This window comes from Camponotus floridanus, unplaced genomic scaffold (assembly GCF_003227725.1).
Source record: "Camponotus floridanus strain SB8 unplaced genomic scaffold, Cflo_v7.5 scaffold3, whole genome shotgun sequence".
NCBI lineage: Eukaryota > Metazoa > Arthropoda > Insecta > Hymenoptera > Formicidae > Camponotus > Camponotus floridanus.
Window position 1 is genome coordinate 6,997,697 of NW_020229436.1, and position 27,696 is coordinate 7,025,392.

The 27,696-nt window shown below is 29.1% G+C and overlaps 1 protein-coding gene across 5 annotated transcripts in view; it reads right to left on the reverse strand.

Annotated features, from left to right (window-relative positions):
- LOC105254338 overlaps window positions 1-27,696 on the reverse strand; it is a 75,704-nt gene that overhangs the window by 22,226 nt on the left and 25,782 nt on the right. For all 5 annotated transcript variants that reach the window (XM_011262955.3, XM_020028464.2, XM_011262958.3 and 2 more), the window contains one exon: window positions 4,884-4,956. In XM_011262955.3, the coding sequence (XP_011261257.2) occupies window positions 4,884-4,956 (73 nt within the window). The remainder of the gene's footprint in view (window positions 1-4,883; window positions 4,957-27,696) is intronic.

The window sequence follows — 27,696 nt, forward strand, 5'->3', positions numbered from 1 at the left end:
AAATATTAACAAATTAATAAATTATTTTAAATTATTAATAAGCTTAGAATTATTAATAAGCTTAATAACGATATTATTTAAGAATAGTTTTAATAAGAGAATTTTAAAAATTAAAATAATAAATACACGTGTATACAAGAATTAATATCTGTATAAAATATTGTATAAAAATACAAAATTTGGAATACGAGAAGCACAAATATTAATTAATAATTTATAAATTGTAAATGAAGCATCTGTCGCAGATACAGTTATGCCAAGTGAGGCAACGTATCATCAGAATAGTGAGCAATTTTATATTCACGAAAGTATATTGCATAATTTATATTTCAATAATTTGGTATTGTTACATCATGCGCAGAGTTTGTACAAGATCTTTAATTAAAATGAATTCTCTTCGTTCCCAAGAATTACGAAATTTAGTTACAATTTTAATTAATGTAAACGAAATATAATGCAATCTAGATGCATAAACATGATAATTATGATCAATTATGTATTATTTTTTATGTATTATTTGTATTTATGTATTATTTTTTATATTATTCTGCATATATTATTTATAAAATTTGGCATAATGTATTAAGTTTGAAAGTTTCTAAATATATACAAATATAAATAAATATATATGAAATAAGTTATGTTTGTAATATTACAGCGCTAATTAAATTACATAATTTGAGAAAATAGTTTGACAGAAAATTTCGCAAGTAAAATTTTAAAAAATATATATGTACGATTTTTATTTATATAATAAGGATATGTGTATTTTCAATTTTGATTGAAAAATTCTCTTTGTTGATATTTTAAAAATTATTTAAAATTATTTAAAATTTTTGATTTTTTTCTTTAATTAATATTATATAATTGATTTATATAATTAGTACCATTATATATTATAAATAAATATATTTCACCATTAGTCGAACGCTCTTACTTGATGTAGCAATAATCATCTTTTTAATGCTCAAGTAGCACGACTCGATTGAAAAAGAAGAAGACAATTACGCTTAATTATGTCAATCATTGATTTCTAAAAATAATAAAGAATCAAAAGAAGGTTTTGAGAATGAAGGGAAAAATCTGACATTTTCGTTAGTCAATTAAATCATTCATAAATATCCACGATTGCCTACTGTTTTTTTTAAATATTACTTTATCATTCACGTCGTAATTAGAAATGACGATTTAATTGGCATGAAATCGTAAAATGGATCAATGTTATCGCATCAATCTTGAATCTACCGAACCATAATATGTAGCTTTTTCTATAGTCATATAATTCCTTATCGATTTTATCACAGCTCATATAATTCCTTATCGATTTTATCACAATTCCGATTAACGGAATGATTTACGCTTTTTTCATATTTTAATTTGTAAGTAAATACTGCATACAAATGTACGTTTCTCGCTCTTAATACATCAGTATAACTTTAAATAGACGTTTCTCTTTTACTAAAAAAACTGCAACGGATTAAGTTTAATGCGTGAATTTAAAATGAATGTAAAATGAATGAGGTTAAAATAGTGAGCATTTCGACGTATATCATGTCATGCTATGTCATGCTATCATTAACTTATCCTTTCTTTCATCCCGTTTTTTAAAAGGATAGGTTTGCGAAAGTTAATAAAGTGTGACAAAGCAATTTTTTCTATTAATAACGGTGATTATCTCTGAAATTAATACATGTGATTTATCGATATTAAAAAATAAATGCAATTATACTTAAATTTTTCATATAGTAAATATAATTGAAAACTAAACTAAATATAAAAAAAATATAATATAAATAAAATATAAATAAAAATATAAGTATAAAAGTATAATGCATTTTTTGTTATCTCATTAAATATAAAAATTTCACGTAATTTTATATACATGTATGATATAATATTTTATTTAAAAAATGCCGAAATAATAAATAATTAAAATCATAAATAATTAAATTATATATCTAAATATCATGCATTGAAAAGTAAGACAATAATTTTTGTATAATTAATACTTTATTATATCCGTTAAGTTCCATTTGATTTAGATAAATTTTTATTAAAAAAAGCGATATTTAAATTTCTTCGTAAAAAGAAGCAATATTTGAGTTTATTTGTATATAATGTGATGGATGATAGATAAACTTATCCATCACGTAACAATACTGCGCGCTAATTTGTACTAGTATTGTAGGATTTAACATGCGCTACAAATGCTTCGGCTTTGACTGTGACAATAAAAAATACACCAAGTCATTTTCCCGCTTGTGAGTACCGTAGCAGTGAAGCGAATCTCATCAGCGAGCGATGTTTTCTCGCTAATACGCGCCATTGTGTTCCACGCGAACAAATTACGTAAAATTTGATTTACTTTCATGCTTACGGTTTATGTAGAATGTGCAAATTATATGAAGAAATCCGCTATTGACGTACGCATGCGGAAGCAATAGAAATTATTCAAATGAGTCAATTACATTCGGATTCGTTCCCGTTCTTCAAGTACGAACGGTTCTCCTCTTTCGATATAACGTACGCTTATCGAATAGCAAGCGATCCAATATCTTGATAATTCATTACAGCGAGCAATCGCTGAAGAACACGTTTAGAGAGAATTTCAATTAAGTAAATTAAGTGTTTTTTTTTTCATATTTTCAAATATTATTCTATTTTTATTCGCGTAAATGACTTCAGACAGGCATTAGCTCGGAAATTGAGAAATTAAAGAGCTACGGGAAGAGTTTAGGGGAAGAGAAGAAACAATATATGATCGCAATATATCAAAAATAATTTTAAATGCGAGAGGAAAAAATAATGCTTGAAAATTTCAGGAAAATTAATTCAGATTAATTATAAATTAATCAATTGAGAAATTTAAATTAATTTTACAAATATATATATATATATATATACAGGGTGTTCCAAAAGTCCCGGACCGGTCGAATATTTCATAAACTATGCACTTTAAAAAGAAATGTTTCAGACGAAAGTTGTATGGCTTGAAGGGGACCATCAGATAGTGGCAATGATTTGACATGGGAGAGTCATTTGAAAGTCACGTGAAGATCACCGTCAATTTCTTAAATGGACCACCTTAAATAACCCCCTATTTTTTATTACATATTCGTGTAGCTTATCTCGAGAGCTGTCCAAAACACTATAATAAAGTATTTCTTTATCGAGTACTTTTCGAGTTATAAGGCTTGAAATCATTTCTTAATTTTGCATAAACCATAAAATATCTAGTAAAATATTCATTTTTCGATTATACTTTATATTATATTTATATTATACTTTATATTATACTTTATATTATATTTTACCTTAATACTTTTATGTACAAAATAATGAGAGAAATCAATTGGTATAAAAAAAACACATAGTTGTTTTAAAAAAAATATGTAATTGTTAATAGCAAATTACATATTTTTTTCTTAAAAACAACTATGTTTTTCTTTACACCAATTGATTCCTCTCATTATTTTGTACATAAAAGTATTAAGATAAGATAAAAAAATATTTTTTATATAAAATATTAATAATAAAAATATTTTTTATATAAAATATTAATAGTATTTTCTAAAAAAAATTTCTGAAAGAATACTTAACAAAAATTCTTTTTAGAAAATCCCAGATATTTTCCTTAAATATTTATTTTACTATCATCATTATGGAAATATTTACGACGTACGCTAATTATTTTTGGTTTTTCTCGTGTTTGTGAATTCTTTCTTTTAATTCTTAATAATTCTTAATAATTCTTAATAATTCTTAATAATTAAATTAAATTAAATTACAATTTAATAATTCTTTAATATTGGTTATTAAGCAACAAATTGAAGGAAATAATGCTGCTTTTCCTGCTTCTTGTTAGCGCAGAACGAAGGAAAATGTGAAATTGGCACGCATCATTGCCTAAACTGGCGATTTTTTTTATAGCAACGCTTTCGATAAAAGTCATCAATTCTATATTTTTAATACGTGCTATTCCTTCCGCAATTTAAGTGAAATCGCCGCACGTTCTTCGCCGACTTTCTCGCGACGACGAAACATCACATATGACCGCACGCGCGATCCTCGTCACAGTCGATCTAATTTCCAGATCATCCGCGAGCGATTTCCATTTTTATTCGACGGATCGAGCCGTATAATTTTGATCGTGCCGTAAAACTTTCACGTCCACGTGAAAACGTTCAAGTGAAAACTCATCTCGGGGCAATCGATTGCTGATTTATTGAATTAATATAAGTAGCGTACACTCCCGATTAATCGAATCGCTTGTGATTTAATTAATTACGACGCATCGCTAATTTATTTACAGGACTATTTTTTAAACCGTATAACATTCGAGGCATATCATTCGATCCGATTTCGTTAATTACGTAAACAACGGTACATAAAAAAATTCTCACGTCATTTTTTACCTCGCGCTGTATAAATTACTTACCGTGAGCGGTCGAAAATACGGAATGGAGAAATATTTATGAGTTTATGTTACGCAATGCGTCATGTTGCATGTGCCGTTAGCGACAAGGTCAAGGCGGAAAGTGACTTTGCTACTTTAGCTCTCGGAAGGCCGGGAATTTCTCTCATGTCAGTATTAATGCGCTCTTTCTCCTTCTCGCACGCATATGTCAACTAATTGTAAGTCGGGGCGACGAGGTTCTCACGGTAAAAGTCGCGAGGAACCGGCAAAACAGCTGGTTTACCTATCTGTCCTCGCCATCGGAAGCATCCTGAGCTGATATTGCTGCGTGATCATTTAACACGATTCGAGTTACGTCATAAAGCTTCCGCGCCGAGTTAACACGCCAGGTGATCGGCACGCGACGCAATTCGCATCTCAACGATATTTGTTACACGGTAATTTACTTAACGTCTCTATACTCTACCTTTTCCGGCTGCGGCCCCCATGGTTTCACGACCAGCAGCTCCTCCTCCGCATTGGGCGCCATGTCCGACTCGCTGAAAAAAAAGATATAAATGTATTATTCAGAGAAAATCACCGCAAATTTCTGTTCGTTATATTTTTAAAGGAGAAATATATAGAGACAGCTGTATAATTAATTTTTACTCTCTTATGGGAGGTCATTTTTGACTCCACCATTTTTGTAGCGAGGCACTTTGAGCATTTCGTCTCACATATATTGCGATAAAATATATTAAAGCAAATTATTTTGCAAATTTATTATTCCAGTTTTTATTTAAAAGAGAGAGGCGTATGAATTTTTTTGAATATTTTTATCCTTTGAAAAACGCATCTAACAAAAATGATTCTCTCTTGTTTTGAAGGTGCCAAAATATGATGTAAATATGATGTAAAGGTTAAAATTGTCGGAAATTTTTTATGAATATATCTGGAACTTTAAAAATTCTCTGGGTAAAAGCTAAAATCCCAATTATATCGAAATTTCGAAAATAAAATGAGCCAACTTTTCATACAATGCATTGGGGAATATAAAGGATTATAAAGTCGATATTGATAGAAGTAAAAAAACTTGACAAACAGCTGATAAGTAACTAACTGATAAATAAATTATTAATTAAAATCGCAACAATATTTTATTTTTCTAACCAGAGGAAACATCTCCAAAAATTCTGATGAAAATTTAAATACATACATGTAAAAAGAAGTAAATAGATGAATTTAGAAATTTTCAGTTACTGCCTAAAATGATTTTAAGGGGTTAAACTACCTCTTAAATATAGAGTGTCCTTTTGTTTTTCTCGATATATCTCAAAAATTTATTCGAGATAAAAATATTTTATATAAAATTTTATATCATAATTAAAACAAAAATTTTGGAAAAATCATTTTTTTCAGATTTTTTCAAAAATTATTTTTAATCATGGAACTTTTGTATAAAACATATTTAGATATCTAAAATAATTTTTGAAATCAAGAAAAGTAAATACATATGACAAATAATTTCTCCAGCCTTAGAATCATTTTTGTGCAATAACTGAAAATTTCTAAATTCATCTATTTACTTCTCCTCCCTTATTATATTATTATTATATTATTATTATTATATTATTATATTATTATATTACTATTATTATTATATTATTATTATATTATTATTATTATTATTATTATTATTATTATTATATTATTATTAATATTATTATATTATTATTATTATTATATTATTATATTATTATTATTATTATTATTATTATTATATTATTATATGTGTGTGAAATTTCGTTAGAAAATAAAATTGTCCAAGCTCGTGAGGTTCTTTTGTGTAAATAATAAAAAATAAATCACACATAGAATTAAATTAAATTATTCTTAAGTTATTCTATCTACTGTCATTTAATCTTGAATCTAAATAAAACAATTTTTATTCCAATTTGCAATTTTTATTCCATTGTCGTTTATCTTCTTAGAGAAAAGTACTTGAAATTGCAATCCCTAGAAATAAAAACGTATCCGTTATTAAAAACGGCATCTCGATCCAAGCAAGTTTTAAAAGACGCGTTGCCTCTCTCAAATACTACTTTCTTTGCGATCGATGCGGAATGTTGTATTTAATTAGCGAATGGCGTACATAGCGCTGTGTCGATCGTTCGAGTTGTAGAACGGCTCCACGGAATTTGCTTCGCGGTATTTTCAAACGGTACCTCACTCACGTGGTGCGTTCCGCCAGAATGGAGACGAACGATTCAACATGTGTTATTTTAGCAATTTCCAAATGGAAATTTTAATTTTATAATTTAAGAAAAATTTCGTAAATTTTATAACAATTTATAATATTTATAATTTTTAAAAAATTTACAAATTTTATAATGTAAAAGAACTTTATAAATTTTAATAAATCTCTAATTTAAAAAATTTTACAGATTTTAATAATTTTATCATTTAAAAAAATTTTATAAATTTTAATGCGATTTCATAATTTTCTAATTTTAATATAATTGTATTTTTGTATAATTTTAATTTTTAATTTACATCCAATCGAGATGTAAACTTCACCGTATCCCCGAGAGACATTTTTCCCTATCAAACTGCAAAATGATCGTCGTTAAAAATTGGATAAGTAGAATTAATTTTATCAACCTTGAATTAAGCCGATAATTTTTCACCGATAACTGCAAAATGATCGTCGTTAAAAATTGGATAAGTAGAATTAATTTGATCAACCTTGAATTAAGCCGATAATTTTTGACCGATAACGTCTCGTGCAAATGCGATCTATATCAATGATTCACGCGAGACATAGAGCTTGCGAAAGAATCACTCGTGGTAGCTAACCGCAAGTGGTATTAGCGCAGGGATTTCGGTTATCGCAATCGCGATTTTACACCTGCACACTTACTCGGTATGCAGATAATCTTATCCGTCGAGATAGAGGCGAAACTCCTCTCGCGAACGCTGGCATTTCACGGTCCGGTGCAGCGCAATGATTCCTTCTTCTAGATAGAAGGATACACGAGGACACGGATCACGGATGATAAGTTTTGTGGGTTAGCTGCGATGTAATAATAGGAGTCATGATGATCGGGCCGCAATCACGAGGGTATATGATTGCGCATCGATGATTCGATGGCAAGTCAAGTGAATCAGAAATGCACTATTACAGAACTATTGACGAACTTGTCGTAACTTTGCGAATTATATCGTGGTCAATTCACGCAACTTGAAGGTGTGATTACAATTTATAATTGGTATATTTTAAATATTATATCGTTACTAACAGATTTTTTAGTCACAAATCGCGTATACATTGTACATATGATAATAGATGAATAATTTGAGGACAATTCAATTGATTTAAGAAAATAAAATTGTTGCGATTATGCATTTATTATTTATTTATTACTTATTTATTATTTATTTATTATTTATTTATTATTCATTTATTAGCCTACAGCTGTTTGTCACTCTTTTATAAATATCGATTTTCAATATATTGTTCAATATATGTGAAATATTGGCTCATTTTATTTTATTTTTAAAATTGCGACATTGATAGAATTCTAGTTTTTATTCAAAGAATTTTAAAGTTATTAGAATATTGGTAAAAAAGTTTTGATAGTTTTAAATAGATATATGTGATGCTAATTCAATATTTTCTTTGTGTAAAAATACTTTTTCAAAATTATGATAAAAACTATCCAAAAATTTTTCTAATAAATTTGATTTTCTCTTGAAAAACATTTTTAAATACTTTCCCGAATATGAAAAATTCTGGCAATTTTATGGTTGCCAAATAAAATTTTTTTTCTAATATGTGATTTAAATATTAAGAATTTCGGATAATCTTTTAAGAATTCTATTGATTATTCTTATACAATTGAAATGATAAAAAAAGAAATAAATAGTAAGTTTGTAATTTTAATTCTCGATTAAAAATTTTTTAAATTTCTATGGGCAAAATTTTTATTTTGAAATGTAGCGTTTCTTTTTTTTGCATAGATATGTCAGAAAACGTTGCATCAAATCGATCCAATTAAATCAATTTTGAAATGAATTTTCATATAACGAAGATACAAATTTAATGTACTCTATTTCTCTTCCATTTTTATAGTAAATAATTTTCCAATCATTTATCAATAATGAATCGAAACATTTTTCTAAACACACAAAAAATACAGCTTTAGAATTTTCTTCTCTAGAAGAACATTTTTAATAATATTTTCGAAAAATTCTGGCAATTTTATAGTTGTCAATTTTTTCTGACATGTAACTTAAATCTTGAAAGTTCTGAATAATCTCTCAAGAATATCTTATTGATTATTCTTCTGCAATTGAAATGATAAAAAAGAGAAATAAAAAGTAAGTTTGTAATTTTAATTAGAAATGTAGCAATTCTTTTTTCTGCATAGTATTTTCATAGTTATGTCAGAAAACGTTGCATTAAATCTAATTAAATCAATCTTGAAATGATTGAATAAATTATTTTCAAGACGAATTTTTATTAAAAAAAAAAATACAAATTTAGTCTCTATTTTTCTTCCATTTTGTTTAGTAAGTCATTTTCCATTTCTCATTTTTTAAAAATAAAGCTTCCATTTTTCATTTTCTTTTTTAATAAATCATTTTCATTTATTAATAACGAATCGAAACATTTTCCAAACACGAAAAAGGCAGGTTTAGAATTTTTTTTGAAGAAGAAGAGTCAGACGCATATCAAGCTCTAATTGTATTGAAATCCCGACATGAGAATAGGCCGCGAGCTTTGCAGAAATCATGCAAGTCGCTCTCGGACGTCGCGCGTGGACCTCTCTCGCGGAAGCGCTGCGGATGCACGCGTGCATGCGTACGTGCGTACATGCGGGATATGTACTTGAAACGCGTTCTTGGATGTAAAACGCGGAGAAAAAAACGCACGTACGTACCCACTGCTCGGAGACAGCCGAGGCATTGACCCGCGCGCGAGCGGTTAGTCTCGCACACATATGCGCGCCTACTACGCCAATACACGTACATACGTGTGCACGGTGCTTTAATAGCATTAAACGGCGCGCACTCCCTCCGTTTATATCTCTTCGCGGCTACCGCTGCGTCTTGAAACAATTCGCCACCGTATCCGCCACGGGTTTCCGCTTTAATGTACCTTAGACCGCAGACAGCCCACAGTTGTCCGCGATAGTAACAATGCTGGCAATAAAATCGTCTTTACTTTTAAACCCTCTGCAGTCTGGACGCGATTTTAATTCATGGGAGACATCTGTTTCGGAATAGAGCGACATTTTATATTTGCAATTTGCACGAGAGATCGATTTTCGTTCATTAAATTTTATGTTTATACGTTGCAATATTTATCTGTCGTAATAAAAAAAAATCTTGTTATTGTTGTAAAATATTTGTTTCGACGTCGAGCGGTCAAAGAGTCTTTAACTTAATCGGAGATCATCATTCGAGATCGATTTCATGTTTTTGAACAATTAAAAAAATATTTTTTATCAAGTCTGAAAACTGGACGTGTATACAGGGTGTCCCAAAATTCATAATCAATCTTTCCAAGACAGATTCCTGATCATCTGAAGACGATTTTTCCTCAAAATGTCGAGGCTAATAATTTTCGAATTATAAGTGATTGGAAATAAGGGGTTTTTCGTAAACCAAGCTTTGCTGAAATAAAATATTAACAAAACCACATTCTTCGATTAATTTTAAATAGAGTTTACTTTAGTTGAGTTTTAATTTAAGATTTAATTGCAAAGATATATGATGATAAAAATCGAGAATATGCAAAAAATGATGGTCTTCATCGACATTTTCGCTGAGGAAAATCGTCTCCAAATGATCCCAGGAATCTGTCTTTGAAAGATTGATTATGAGTTTTGGGACACCCTGTATATTTTATTATTAATGTTATTATTATTATTATTATTGATATAAAATTATTTATTATTATCATTAATATAAAATTATTTAGTATTATTATTAATATAAAATTATTTATTAAGAATATTTTATTACTAACAGAAAATTTTGATTAAAAAATTTAAGAGTAAATATTCATAAAAGGGAATGCTTCGCCGATCACTTTTATTTTAAAATTCCTCTTGTGATTTCCACTTTGAAAATAGGAAAATACTCTTGATTTCTGACATGTATCATTTCATTTTTTTTACTTGTCAATCTATTCATTTTAAGGTATCCATTCTCGAATTTTGATATCATTACAAGACTTTAATAGATTATACACGTCTATTCATAAGTTATAAACAATTAAAATAAAATATAAAGAATGTACTTCTTACTTTTAATACAAGAAAAATATTTATTGGAGATAAAAAAAATATTTATTGAAGATAAAAAGTAAATGCTTAAAGGAAAGAGGCGAAAAATTTCATTAGCATTCCCGCTCCAAAACATTTCTAATCTCTTACTCAACTTGGAATTAGATTAAATATCTAAGATTAAGTTAGAAAATGTGTAGGATGAGAGCTTTGACAGGAACTCTGTCTTCCCTACCTACGCATATACTTTGCATTTAATAAATAATAAGCAACTACTCTGAATTATTGAGAGATTCAAGATGTACGATACAAATTTATGTTCTATTATTTTTTTTAATGGAAAAAGTTTTCATTTATGTTTCCTAGAAGAGAAATTTTAATATTATACTGCCAACATAAATTTGACCTATTTTTGTCAATTTAATAGCGATTTAATTCGACATGTGACTGTAGCCATTTCTGAGTTTTATTGAATATAATGATAAATTAATAGACTTTCTTTCCTCGAAGTTATTTCTCTATGGACTTTTTAGGTATCTATTAACACCGTTTTCTTCATTTAAATATTTGAACTTGAGCAAAAAGTAGGAAAGTAGTAAGAAAAATAGTAAAAAATAAAAAAATAGGAAAGAGATTAAGAGGATATGTAAATACATATAACCAGAAGGATCTGAAATGCAATTCAAAAAATAAATCATTCCGGATTTTATCACAAGATATCTCAAAAGAAAAATAAGATGTCCCCTTTTATGAATATTTATTTACTGAGAATAAAAAATTGTTGATTTCATAAAATAATTCGCGAAATAATTAAAATAATCTAATGATTATACGGTAATAGTACAATTTTCTTTGATGTAAGGATGAAAACTTGCTTTACAGAGCTACAAAGAAAAATGCAGAAACTTCCTCGTCCATTGTCTAAAAAATTGATACGTACTGCATCTTAACTCGTTGAAACAATTGTCCTCGTACGATTGCATAATGAAAAATGTCAATGAACCCGATCATTCCCTCGTAATAACAGAGGCATTTCAATCGAGTTTGCATTGGTAATAATAGCATTGGAATAATAGATTCTTCTCCCCCTCTCTCCTTCTCTCGTATTTGAAAGACGACGGTAATTGATTGCATCAATTTAAGGGGATCCCTCAAGCGTACTTTTTTACTGACAAAACCACTGTGATTTTCGGAAATGTGTCATTTTTTATTGCTTATTTAGAATTAAAAATCCTTCTCCAAAATTGAAGTATACGCAAATAGACACGTGAAAAGTCTATACAGTATGAGATTTTATTTTGAGAAAGAAAATAAGTATAAAATTGCATTTTTATTTATCGACTTCTTAAATCAACATGGCGTCAGAGCTGCCAACTTGTACAAATATTAGATCCTTATAAAAGTTGTATAGCTTTTATGCATAAAACAGTAGCTTCCACGATTGTGTACTGCGCCGTAGAACATTGTCAAACTATAAAAACTGAATTTAATTGTCTAATTAATAAATGGCATTCTTCCGAAAATTTCAGTCCGTATGTATCTGAAACGTCGGTAAAGTAGAGTGGAAAAAGCAGTGCGTCTTCTTTATAAAATAACGTGATAGAGAGAGATACGGAATGAGGATTTAGATGAGGGTGCTGTGTCGAGTTCAATGAGGGATCCCCTTAAGAGTCAAATGTATTTCGACGTTACGTAATCATCGTAACGACGTAGTCCACAATATAATACATCCGTACGGTGGAAGCACAACGGTATCCATGTTCCACGATTATTAAAGTCGAGTCGCGTACCAGCGCGAGCGGTCGAAAGGTATGCTTGAATACAAGAAGGGGTCATCGCTAGAGCGATTGCGGGGTAGGAGGAGATGGGGAAGAAAGACATTGTAAGCATCACGATGCCCGTAATGCCTTTCCGTTGAGCGCTCGCCGCATCAGATATCCGCGGCGCGGATGAGCGAGGAACACGTCCCGAGAGCAAAGGAAGGAACGCGATCGGAGAAGAGGCGCCACGATCTTCGGGACCCCGGATCGTCGATCTTGACGGCCATTAGCGGGATACACGTGGAGGTCCAGGAGGGATTCTTCCGTTATGACTGTTCCGGGAGTTATGCGCGATGGAATGTTAACCGATGCCCGGAAATGCACAGTCGATCCTCCATGCTTGATTCCTCGCCGATTGCCAAAGAAATAAGTTCTGCATTTACCCCGGGGCTTGCAAAAACCGAGCCGGACGTTCGTAAAGCTCTTTTGCGCGGTGCACAAGGTAAACGTACCCGAAGTTGTATCCGAACAAGACTGATTCCCCGAATAAAAATATCCATTTTTATTAGAATTAAGGATGTTTTGTATCTTTTCAAAATATTGAGAATTTAATGAAAATTGTACAGAATGTCCTTACATATGTTTAGAATCTTCGGTACAATTTTTAAATCGATTCACGAGTTATAAGAATTTTAATTTACACCGAATTTATATGTATTCTTATGGGAAACGTACAACCATGTCGATTCAAATGACAAAAACACATGGAAATAATATTCAGAATTTGTTTAAAATTTGCAAAAGTTTAGATACAGAGGAAATATTTGGTCAAATAATATTATATAAGTACTAACTGGTTAAAAAGATATTAAATATAATTCAATGAAGTTAGCCATGTATCTGTCACAAGCCGAAATTCTCTGCCAAAAGTTAATTATTTCGATTAACAAAATTCGGAATATTTCAGTAAAAACGCAATAAATATTTAATTAAACGCAATAAATAACGCAAAAAATACATCTCTGCACTGTAGCTAAGCTCAGATTGTAATATTCCACACAATTTCTTACTCAGAATACACCAAAAGTGGATATATTCGTCAATAATGATTTTCAGCTACTTTTTCCTGAAATTGTACATACACAGTAAAAAATTTTGTGTTAAATTTAACATATTTTACATGTCCCAATTTATCATATTTAACTCTAATTTTAATGTTAATTTAACAGAAGGCAAGTATGTAAATAAATAACACAAGTAATATGTTTAAAAATCAACACAAAAGTGTAACACTTAAACTTTATCTGGAAATAAGTTTATGTTAAATTAACATATTTATAATGTTAAATTTAATTAAAAGAAAATGTTATTCTTACATTTTTATGATAAATAACAGAAGAGATATGTCGACTTAACATATGGAAACTGTTATAGAGAGGAAAATAACACAACTTATCTGTTCATTTTAACATATAACATATTTCATCAAAAATTCGTGCATTTACATATTAATTGTGTTGTTTTAACTCTTAGAAATGGTGAATACTAACTCAACGCAGAAATGTCAAAATAACGTAACGATAATATGTTACATTAACATAAGAGTATGTTAAAAATTTAACACGAAAATTTTTACACGAGAAAATTTTAACAGAAATACAAAATATTTTTTACCGTATACAAAACATCCTTAAGCTATTTTATCGATATTTTAAGCTATATTTTAATCTGTATCTATAAAAGAGATACGAATTAATAAGATATAGAGAAATGTCAATCGTATTTTTAATCGAAAAAAGAGAACTTGGAAAAAATTTGTTTGGAAAATATTGGCGATTAATATTTCACGTATGAAGATGTTCCTTAATTTTTTTATTTCTTTTCATATTAAGCTAATTGATTATTTTCATAACATTTTTATTTTCTTCATAGCAAAAATATCGACGTAAAATTATTTTATATTATCTCTGATATCAGATAACTATGTATTTATCATTTCTAATAATCTCATATTCCAGGGCGAAATAATGAATTGCCTAGAGTCATTTAGAATATATTAAGTCGTGCGCGCGTACAGTAAATATGATCAAGAAATAGCTACTTCACTTTACTTATTATCATATATTGTAATCGGGATATCGTACAATCTACATTATTATTATTAGATAATCATATGGAAATTAGATCTCAAAGTCACGCTAGATTCCTTTTTAAAATAAGAAAATCGGGCTCTCGCTATTTTTCCCAAAATTAAAATTCCCACTATTATCTAACGCTCTTTTGTATACATTATTTCAAGTATAAACATCTCCATTATATACATGCTATGATATTTCGATTACATTGCTTCTAATCGAATATATCTAGCACATCAAAGCACTTTATTCGTCATGCATCATAAAATACATTAAATAAGGCCCGATGACCTCGATCTAGGAAGAGGAAGATTCAGGATGCGCAGCAACCAGGATCTCTCTCGAACGGGAAAGCCACTGGGCTATATATGTTGATTACAGAGCTCGGTCCTGCCGATGAATCTTTAGTTGCGATTATAGGAAAAGAAGGAAAAAAAATTACGCGACGAGAGAAAGAGAGAGAGAGAGAGAGAGAGAGAGAGAGAGAGAGAGAGAGAGAGAGAGAGAAGACAGAGGAAAACAGGACGGGGGAGGAGCACAGTCGAGGACGATAATAAATGCGAGATTAAAGCTGGCTGCTTGTTTTATTAGCATGAACTCGCTTGAACGAGCAGCGATCAAGATTTATTTAAATATCGTACTATAAATGCCCAGAGACGACAGCCAGTTATAAACATCTACGGTAAGACTCGTCCAGGACTAACCCGTGAACTCGTTTTTAGCGTCACTTACAGCGTCTCGCTAATAACATTGTGAATATATTGACACCAGAGATTACTATATCTTATATCACGAAATAAATATTTAAATTTTATTTATTTAATTAATGTGTTCGAAAGTTAATATTTAAAGACTTCTATCAAGAATAATCGTACGAGATCGATCGTTCATAATTATAAGGATTTTTCGAATCCTCGAGATAAGGACAAAGATGACAAATGGAAAAGTAATTAAAAATGCTTTGCATGTACAATCCCAGCAAAAAGTAGCTGAAAATCAATATTGACAAATATATCCACTTTTGGTGTATTTTGAGTAAGAAATCGTGTGGAATATTTACAATTAATTATATAATACAATTTGATCTTAGCTACAGTACAGAGATGTATTTTTTAATGTTTATTGCGTTTTTACTGAAATATTCCGAATTTTGTTAAGGATGTATTGGAGATATATTACAATCAATGAGGTCGCCGTGAATTTTTAATTTAACATTCTTAATAACATTCTAAATCGTCATGAATTATTTCAAATTTTTTTACTTGCTCTTTTAAAAGTTATTAATTTTTGAATTTTGCGATTTTAACATAGAATCTTATGTAAACGTTCAAGAGACAGGTAATAAATTATTCACAAACTATAAAAAAACAATGATAAAAATTTCATTTTCTAATATTATATTCTTCATGTAAAAATGTCCCCACAAAGTTTTAAAATGATTTACTTGCTCGGTTTGAAATTATTATTAAAAAATAACTGTGATTATCGGTTTGACGCAATATTGATGATAAAACGTGGCAACATTTTCTTGGAAATTAAGACCTATGTATATTAAAGAATACTTTGAAGCATGATTTCGTGATGTTTAAAAAATTTTTGATCAATTAGAATTCGTATTCTGCCCAACTTTAATTTTTTGGTACTTTGGATTAATGTTTGAGACAGACGATCCGTCCAATACATCCTTAATCGAAATGATTAACTTTTGGCAGAGAATTTCGCCTTGTGACAGATACATGACTAACTTTATTGAATTATATTTAATATCTTTTTAACCAGTTAGTACTTGCATAATATTATTTGACCAAATATTTCCTCTGTATCTAAACTTTTGCAAATTTTAAACAAATTCTGAATATTATTTCCATGTGTTTTTGTCATTTGAATCGACATGATTGTACGTTTCCCATAAGAACACATATTAATTCGGTGTAAATTAAAATCCTTATAACTTGTGAGTCGATTTAAAAATTGTGTTGAAGATTCTAAACATATGTAAGGACATTTTGTACAATTTTAAATTCTCAATATTTTGAAAATAGGTACAAAAAAATCCTTAAATACACTTTATATTTTTTAAATTATGAATCATAAGCAGAAATTTATTGGAGCGAAGCGTGGTACAGTAGATAGCGCATTAGTTTACAAAGCCAAAGGGCTTCCAGTGATGGTGAAAATGACTGGCGCTTTCTCGAAACCGGAATTGGATCGAGAACAGTTTGATAGGGGAGGAGAAGAGAATTCGTACGATGATACTCGCAGGAAATTGAAGTCATTAATGCTCGAGAGATGCGAGTAACGCCCATTGATCGAGATGCGTAGAGTCGAATCACTTCGTGTATGAACGTACTTTCTACCTTTCAGGACCAAGAGGCTTCCCGTTGAATATCTGTCAGTTCTTTCTAAATAAAAAAAAACTATCGATTAACTTAGAGATCGAGATTCGCGCGTGAAAATCGAGTCCTTGTTCCTGGATAAATTTATTAAAAATCCAACACGTGCGAGACATGCTAACATTGCGTGAAATCTTCCGGATTCGGGTCCCGTTTCGGATCCTGCCTGCTGCTTGTCAGCCGAATGTCCATTGTGAGATCGCGTGCGTATTCCGTTATGAATCTCTAGTTATAAAACGGGTCCTCTCCGTCTGCCGAGATATCCATCTTTCTCTCTCTCTCTCCTCTCCTGCTCTCTTTCTCTTTCTCTCGAGTAAAGTGTATAACTGTATCTTTTCCACGGATATGTACGCGAGTGTCCGTCGAGTGTGCAGGTGTGAGAGATGGAGGGATACGAAGGGAGATCTCTCTTCGAGAGAGAGAGAGAGAAAGAGGAAAAAATAATAAAATAAATAAATATATAAGTGGAAAGAGAAGAATTTTCAGTGCAGCATGATGCTCGACGGAATGTTTATCGCACGGGTGAAATCTCTAATTTACAGCCTCCCGACGCCGATTGCAACAATTTCTCCGGACCGTTAGGCGCTTTTCGATGCACTTCGTTTAGCGAGATGACATTTAATTCAGCGCCGACAATGTCGCGGTCCGGCTGTCATTCACAGTAAAAAATTTTGTGTTAAATTTAACATATTTCACATGTTCCAATTTATCCACTCTAATTTTAATGTTAATTTAACAGAAGGCAAGTATGTAAATAAATAACACAAGTAATATGTTTAAAAATTAACACAAAAGCGTAACACTTAAACTTTATTTGGAAATAAAATTTATGTTAAATTAACATATTTATAATGTTAAATTTAATTAAAAGAAAATGTTATTCTTACATTTTTATGATAAATAACAGAAGAGATATGTCGATTTAACATATGCAAACTGTTATAGAGAGAAAAATAACACAACTTATCTGTTAATTTTAACATATAACATATTTCATCAAAAATTCGTGCATTTACATATTAATTGTGTTGTTTTAACTCTTAGAAACGGTGAATACTAACTCAACGCAGAAATGTCAAAATAACGCAACGATAATATGTTCCATTAACATAAGAGTATGTTAAAAATTTAACACAAAAATTTTTACGAGAAATTTTTAACGAGAAAATTTTAACAGAAATACAAAATGTTTTTTGCCGTGTTCCGTAAGATTTTGGACGACAGAGAAACATGTCGATTGGTAATAATGTTACACTTTTTATTACACTTACATGGGAGAGCTCGCGCATTCATTCATTGATATAATAGTTAGGTAGAGGGAAAAATAATCGGAGGGAATAATTATGGAAAGAGAATCGTTTTGAACAGCGGTTAATTGCGAAATTTACATCGAGGATATATAACCACGTGCGGTAGCAACATTATTCATCCAGCGGGATAACGGGACGCAATAATTAACACCGGTAGGGAATTATTGGCTAAACAGCGCCGGTAATAAAATCGGCGGCGGCGAATGTTCCCCTGAATGAGAAAATACATATGAGAGCATATACATTTACATTTACAGAGGTAAGGGAAATAGAATCCTCAACCGGGACTGATTTTCTCGCGAGAAAAACGCTTTCTAGAACCTGCGAAACTATTTGCGCGAGTTACACGGCACTTGCGATTAATCATAAATGAAGCTACGACGAGATTAATAACCAAGATACGGAGTCTTGGACAAAAATACTACGTTATAAAATTACGAGTGATATTATTATGCACGAAATATTAAATTTATTATGTATTAATTTATTATATATATGTGTGCGTTATAATTTATTTATATTTACATTTATTTATACTTATAATTATAATATATGTTATAAATTATTTATATTTATATTTATTATTATTTATTATTATTTAGTATTATTTTTTATTATTATTTATATTTATATTATATTTATTTTATATTTATTTTATATTTATTTATATTTATTATATAAATTATATCATTTATTTATAATTTATTGTGCATGTATGTATATATATTCTAAATCCAAATATCCTTTTAATAAGAGATTCTCTGGTTTGGAAACAAATTTTCTTTATCAAAAATATCGATATGTTAATAATTTTTGAATTAAGTAATTTAAAAAATAGTTTTTTCCCAAAATAAATTTTTGTTGAGTTAAAGATTAACGAAATTACTTTCCTCGATTAATTTCAAGTGACACTTACTTCAATAGAAAAAAATTTTAATTATATATTATTTTTTTATATATTATTTAATTATAATATATTTATATATATTTATAATTTTATTATTTTATTATTTTATTATTTATTATTTTATTATTTATAATTATTTTTATATATTTAAAAAATTATAGATATATTAATATATATTTATAATTTTTTAAATATATAAAAATAATATATTTAATAATATATAAATAATATATGTACTAATGTATTTTTTCTTATTTAATATATAAAATTATAATAATATAATCTTATTTTATATATATATATATATATATATATATATATAAACTCGATTGTATCATTACAATGGTACGCTTCTAGGATCTCATAAATCTTTTATTGTACAATTTATGTAGTCTACGTGAGAATCTCGAACAAAGGACAAGACGTTTTTGCGAACAAGCTTCCGGTACTCACGTGCTCTCTTTCTTTTCTCTGTCGAATAACTGTCCGATGATTGAGATGTGTGGATCTTCGATAAGGGAATTGTATCTCGTTAATGAAAAAATATGCGTTTAATCCGTCGAACGTTACCGATCGTTCACTGGTTTGTTGAAAAAAAGAAAAAAAATAAATCGCACACACTCTCTCGTGAGAATTCGCTTGCGTGTCGAAGGAAACGATTTCGCGTTACAAAGCATCGTTTCCGCTGCATTTCAGTCGCCATATATGCGGATATACCACCACACTTTTGCTCCTCGCTGAGAAACAAAGAGCGGAGGCGAGAGAGTCGCCTTCGTCTACGCATGACGAGCCGGGTTTTAAGCGCTCCGTTGCTTTCACGGGGGAATTCCGAGGGAATTTATGGAATGCGAGAGGGGAGATGAGAGTTATATGCAATCGCCGGAAATTTAGGCGTAGATTTCCAACTGATATAACTATCGTACGTTCTACGTCTCTACGTGACACGTGTCTACGCCCACGTGACGCGTTTACATCCATCGCACCCATCGGATGACAACGCATGGGGAAACGTGACCCGTATGATTTATGGATATTCTCCAAGTAAAGCATCGCGAGTAAGATCCTGGCGAGGATCTACCTGTGAAACTACCTATGAAACTATTTGAATCCTCCTCTTTTCCTTCTTCATGTTTTCTTTTTTTTTATTTTATTCCTCTCAGGTAAAGAGCGATAAAATAAAATAAAAAATAAAATAAAATAAAGTAAGATAAAGTAAAATATAATATAATATAATATAATAATATAATAAAATAAAAAATAAAATAAAGTAAAGTGAAAATAAAATAAAATAAAGTAGGATAAAATAAAATATTGCTTTGGAAAGATACACATTACTGGGGTTGCAATTGTATTAAATAATGAAAAATTGTTCGTATAATTTTACGTAAATAACGCTGCTCCACACACACACAATCGTAATTATATTAAGGTAACTATACAAAATTTATGCGAAATTGTAATTCAATTTTATTACGATTATTTATTGCGTTCTTTACTTTTTTAGTATATTCGTTTATTTTCCCACAATCTAAGAATATAAATGCACGCACATACGCGAGAATTGAACGTATGAGATAATCTTCTCATTAGATGAAAAAAAAAATGTCGCATCGTATTAACGCGTTAAATAAAATAAAATAAAATAAAAAATAAAATAAAGTGAAAATAAAATAAAATAAAGTAGGATAAAATAAAATATTGCTTTGGAAAGATACACATTACTGGGGTTGCAATTGTATTAAATAATAAAAAATTGTTCGTATAATTTTACGTAAATAACGCTTCCTCAATCGTAATTATATTAAGGTAACTATACAAAATTTATGCGAAATTGTAATTCGATTTTGTTACGATTATTTATTGCGTTCTTTCCTTTTTTAGTATATTCGTTTATTTTCCCACAATCTAAGAATATAAATGCACGCACATACGCGAGAATCGAACGTATGAGATAATCTTCTCGTTAGATGAAAAAAAAATGTCGCATCGTATTAACGCGTTAACTCGGATGGTGCACGTTGATATCGTAAATTTATACGCGATGTGCCGGTTACAAGTCGATATAAATCCAGATTACAACATATATTTAGTTACGTGAGAAATCATTTCCCAACATTAATGCTGCACGACTATCAAGAAATCCCATGACATATGCGTGTATCACGGTATACACATAATGCCATTACACGAATGCAATTTCAGTGGAGATCCTGCGAATAAAACTTTGCGTTGAATAATTCAGTTCTTCCTCGAGGAAAATATTTATATTAATAATGACAATATAATTTCAGAGACTTCACGTACAAAACACGCGTATTTTAAAATTCTAATTTTATCGCAGTATGAATTTCTTTTTTCCTTTTCTTGGAAACTAGTTCATAAACGGATAAGAAAATGGATAGGTTTCCATACAATTTAAAAGATGGATAAAGTCGTATGTAAAAAAAAAATATATATATTTTTCCTTTTTAAGGATAAATATTTTGTTTAACATCGAAAATTTATCTAAAATTTATCTAAAATTTATCTATCGACATCCAACATCACAATGGATAAAATTTGATATTTGAGACTTTTTTTTAGTGTTAACATTTCACTTCATCAAGAAGGAACAATCAGAATTGTATCTATTTAATACAGTTGATAGAATATCAGATTGTTGCTCCCTGATGACATGAGCTGAAATGTTCACGAAACATTGGAATCAAATAAAGAATTATGTAGTTTAAACCGAAAGCCAATCCTAATAGATAAAATAATGCTATAATCGATAAAAAGATTTGTGACGATTTGTGAGTTGCGCGATATCTTGAACAATGGAGTAGATTAATAGCATGTCGAGACATTGTAAATGAATTATTATCTCTTTGTCGATACTCTTTATCGCATGTTGGACGATCGTTCACGAGTCGATTTAATAGGCTATTCACAGACAATTTACACGCGCTCGCTATAAAATCTTCTCTTTCTCCGTTGCTGTGAGAAATTGCACCGATGTGATTCTCGTATCAGAAATTCTGCGAAGAATCTGACTGAAAATCAAATTTTTAATATGAACATTTCGAATGAGTTCTCCTAATTCTGAGTGAGAAATAGAAGAAGATACTGTCTAAAATAATAGTCAAATTTCCATATTTTTTATTTGACTGAGAAAATGAAATGTATCCTATTTGCCAGAAGAATTTATATATTGTGATTAGAGAATCATCCGTTCTTTATAAACTGTGAGATATTTTTTATTATAATTTTCATTGATTTAACAGAGAGAAAGAGAGAGAGAGAGGCGGAGAGAACTTTAATCATAAAAAAATTCGATCTTACATATATCTTTCTTTTTCAATAAAATTTTTTGAGATTTTGATTTTATATATCTGATCTTGTTTTATATATCATTTCAGAAATTAATTATGCATGTATTTAAAATTTTTTTACTGTAGTTGATTTTTTCAATTAAGAATAATTACTTTGTAGAAAATTATATTTTTATGATATTGTACGTAAATGTGTGTTTTATGTCAATGAAATATTTTCCAATATTTATTCACTAATATTTTTCAATATTTATCTAATATATTTATCTAACTTAGTATAAATAATAAAATCATAAAATAAATTGTCATCTGAAATCATTAACATTTAATAAATAAAGAATTTTAAATTAGCAAAAAATTAGAAAATATCAGAATGTCATAAAAATTTGTTTAAAAATTCGATTAAAATATATTTCAAAATATTGTCCAGGTGTATTTTATAAGTTCAAGAATAATACAAGATTTCTAGTCAATATTCGAAATATCACGATGCATACAAAGTTTATAACATAATTAATAATATTAATTATATATTAATATTAATTAATAATAAAAATTATATTAATTATATAAACGATAGAAAGGATAGTTTTGTATCATACAGTTAGAACTAATTGATAATAGCACTTGTAAAAACTGTATAGATCATCTGCGACCTCACAGCTTTCCTACTTATCAGCAAATTAATTTCAACATTTGATTTATGCGTTTCTGTGAGTAATTGGATCAGCATCGTTCATAAATCGCTGTCAACGAGTCCGGAGCTTCCTTATAGTCATCAGAATGATCTACGATCGGGCGGTGACGGGATTTTGCTCGATACCGCATGAACTCTATAGAAAAATCGCGACGATGGGAAGCTTAATAATCGTCGTTGTCGCGGATGCGCAAGATGAATCGAGCTGAAACGAAATGGTAACAGTGAACGGAATCGAAAAGAAACATAGACGAGCGTTCCGCATTCGAGAAAAATGCAGAGATCCAGCGTAATTGGATGTTTGCAATTAACCAGAGGTAATGACGACGATGAGCGCGATAGCATCGCATATTATACTCGTTCGTTTCAGGGGACGATCCTTGTTCTCACATTTCTTAAAGCGAGGCAATTGACTTATTGTTGCCGACGTTACAACAATACGTGGTTTATTTTTTTATGGTCATATTAATTTATAAACAATTGCATTGCACAAGATATAAGCCAATATCTACAAAACACGCAGTTATGTAATACATATTAATAAAGATAAAGTGATGATAATGAGTATCAAATGCCTGTTTCACTCAAAATTGCAGTCCAATTTATAAAAAAGTCTTATATAATTTATGGGAAAAAATATTCCTTGGTGATATTGCGTTAAATTGTGACAATTAACAATTAATCATTTATTTCTATTGATTTCTCAATAATTTGTTAAATTTTTTAATTTAAAAGTTTTTAAAGTAACAAAATAGAAAATTATATTATAGTTATTAGAGCATATTAATGATAATTAATATGGAATATTTTACATCTATCAATGTGGGTCTATTTTATAAAAATTAAAAATTAAAATATTTCTATTTTTAATTTTTATTTTAATTTATTTTTATTTATTTTTATTTTTATATTTTTTCTTGTCTGAGTACTTCTTATTTCATTTTACCCCAAGAATAAAAAAAATATATAAGTAATGATTAACAAATAATCAGCTCTTTTATCTTAATACTCTTTATTTTTTCAATAAAGAATTATATTTCTACCTACTTATATTGCCTCTCCTTTCATTTGTACTTCAAAAAATATATTCTTTGAATTTTTAAAAATCGCTTAAGAGGATAACTTGTTTCATTATTTTTTAATAAATGTTTTATGTTAATAAAATTTGCTTATATACCTAATAAAATTCGAAATGCGGTAAAGTACTCTCTCGACGATGCGCTCTAGTAGCTTAGCTATACTTTTTCATGATCTGTAGAAATTTTATAACCAGAGATCGTAAACTGACGATTCTCACAACCTGAACCAATTTCACCGAGAGACCATTTTTCGTACAAAAATGTGCGACGTCTTTTAACATCCAATATTGCTAAACCGCACTCGAAGTTTAGAGCGATCGACCTACTTCTTCGTATTAAAAGCGACAATCTTCCTGTCAACTTTCGCGAGGGAGAGACGCACAGGTAGAGAAATTTGCATCTGATGCACGCGCTCGAAAATCATCCTACGAAATTGTCGCACGCACGGAACGAAATACCGCTAGGCATGCGAGATTTAGGATTTTAATCCGTCACGCTCTGCATAAGAAATCGCGCGACAATTTCTAATCTTCGTCCTCGTAATCATCATTACGTATCGCTGCGTTAACGACCGATTCGCGAGGCGTATTTTTTTTCTTTTAATCTAGTTGTAATAGAAAGTACAGTTATGTATCTCGCACATGGCAATTTCTAACGCGATAAGTGGAAAATTGGACACTTGGTGGAATAAAACTCTACTGAGAATGTTAATTAATTTAGCACTAAATTGAGTGTAAAAAATTCAATTATATCAGAGCCTTTCAAAATTCACACGAACGTGTAATAATATTATTTCGATTATATAAGTAAAATTCTCTTTCGAGATTGTATTTCTTTTTAAATATTTTAAAATTTTAAAAAGAAATTGTTAAATTTATAATATATAATATAACTATCACTTTGTAATTAAGATACAAGATCAACGAGATTAAAGAAAACTAGGTTCCAGTACAAGTCTAATTGGCTAATTCTCGATCTCGGTTTGTTTCGTGACGATGCATTATTATAAATGAAGTGTCGAAAGCAAGAGCAAGGAATAAATAATTACAAGTTGCGCTATTTAATCCGCATGAAACAAATGCTTTTACCCTGAGCACACTCATTGTCTTATATCTGGCTCGTTACGAGTGACAAGTGACAAGTTAGCGAATTACAACCACGAAATAGATGGATCGTACTTAATTGCAAGGTATCACGCACAGTATTTGTTGTGGGAATAAAGCGATCTTTAAAACAAAAAAAGGAATTTGGTAACATTTGTACGAACAAAACACTTGACGAAATAATCAAACACGTTATTTTCATATAATTTAATTTACCTGAATTAATGTCAATTTTATGCAATTAAGTCTATGCATTTTCGTTCATTTATTCTTATTGATTTTTAATTGCAGTATTGTAGATTAAATTACTACAAAATTTTTTTATTGTTGTAATTTTTTTATTGTCGTGTCCTACATGTTGTCATTAATAAATATATTTATATTTATTATATTTATTAATTATATTTCTTATATTATTATATTTATTATATTATACTATTATATTATATACTATTATATATTAATAGTATATATTATATAATATTATATTTATTAATTATATTTATTAATTATATTAATATATTTATATTAATTATATTATATTAATTATATTAATTATATTTATTAATTAATTTGGATATATATATATATTTTTTTTGCAATTAATTAATTAATTAATTTTGATGTATACTTTGCAATTAATCAATCAATTAATTTTGATGGATATATTTTGCAATTTTATATATATATATTTTTTATTTTAAGTAATGCACGAAAAAAATAATAAAAATAATAATGAAAATTATCTTATGTGTTTATGATGAAACGTTCATGACACTTATTGTTCCTAGTTCAATCCAGCATCGATTTAATCGATCGTTATGCTTGACAAATGTACGCGTACGATTGGCATCCGTGTGCATTCCGATTATAGCGGGCATGGTTTATTAGCATCAAATGGGATTAAATTGCGCGGAACATCGTGTGTACACGATGTTTATTGGTACCGACTTACATACTGCATTTCAAGAATCACTCTTGAAGAGAGGGCCTCATCGTGGCATTCGGAGCACCGGATTATATCAATTGATATGGGCAAATGTGTGATTGCACGCACTAGTAAACTTGTTTCTGCGGTGTATCGATGAAATAGTGTAAGACCTATCGGTAAACCGGTATACATGAGAACGTAACGTGAGATTATTCAAGGAAATTACGGCGAAAATAATGTTATTGTTATTATTATTATTATTTTGAAACTAAATTTATATTGGACGAAAGCTATACGAAGAGACTTATTTGATTATGTGTACCTATATATTATGAATGGATACGTCTTAAATTCCGCAAACGTTGAAATATGTAAGATTTATATGATTCTTTTTATTAATAAATAAATTTTATTAATAAATATTACTTCAAATAATTTATTAATAAATATTACTTCAAATAATTATTCATAATTATTATAATATATAAATATTCATAATTATTGATAAATATTAATTCTTTTCTTAATAAATGATACTTGAAATGTCATTATTAATAAATATTAATTTTTTTATTAATAAATGTTACTTCAAATGTAATTATTTAAGTTTTTTAATCAAATGTATTTTTCAAATTTTGCGCAAAACAAATTCAAAAGTATAATAGACTGGCTGTTTTATAAACATACCGTCCAATTTCTAAAGTTCTGTACATATTATGTATTTAATTTATTTGTGTATTTAATTATGTATCTAATTCACTTTTTGACGCATTCAGTCATAGAAACTATGTCGTAGAATGAAGTTTTACTGCTGAAATTTGTTACTTGCTTTTTATAATTGAAAAAAAAGAAATGAGATAAAATCTTTTCAAGCGCATAAATTATTTAAAAATAAAAACACTTAGAAGTAACCTTCTCTGTGAATTTAATCTTGACGGTTAGACTCAGAATTTATCCCGAACGGCAAAAAATTTTAATTTAGTAACTTTATTTTAAATCGATTTCAAAATTCACGGACCAAACACAAAGTATTATCCTATCATTCCTGCCTCAATCAGATTAGAGTTTATTTAATTACAATGTGACTCGTTTATTAATTTTATATATCTCGTAAATCCTTTCTTGTGTAAATAAAAGAGTTTGAAAGAAAAAACAATGTGAGAATTTGTCTGTGAATTAATTTTTCATTTCAGACGAAAAAGAGATAAATTCCTATTCGCAAAATATTTGTGAAGGAAGATTAACAAATAGCTGTTTGCGTAGTGTACGTAGGTGTATATTAGACTTGAAACAAACACAACATTAAAAAAGATACGAGAACAAAAATTACGTAGGTTGACGTAAATGTCCTTCGAATCACGACGATTAGTCTAATATGGAA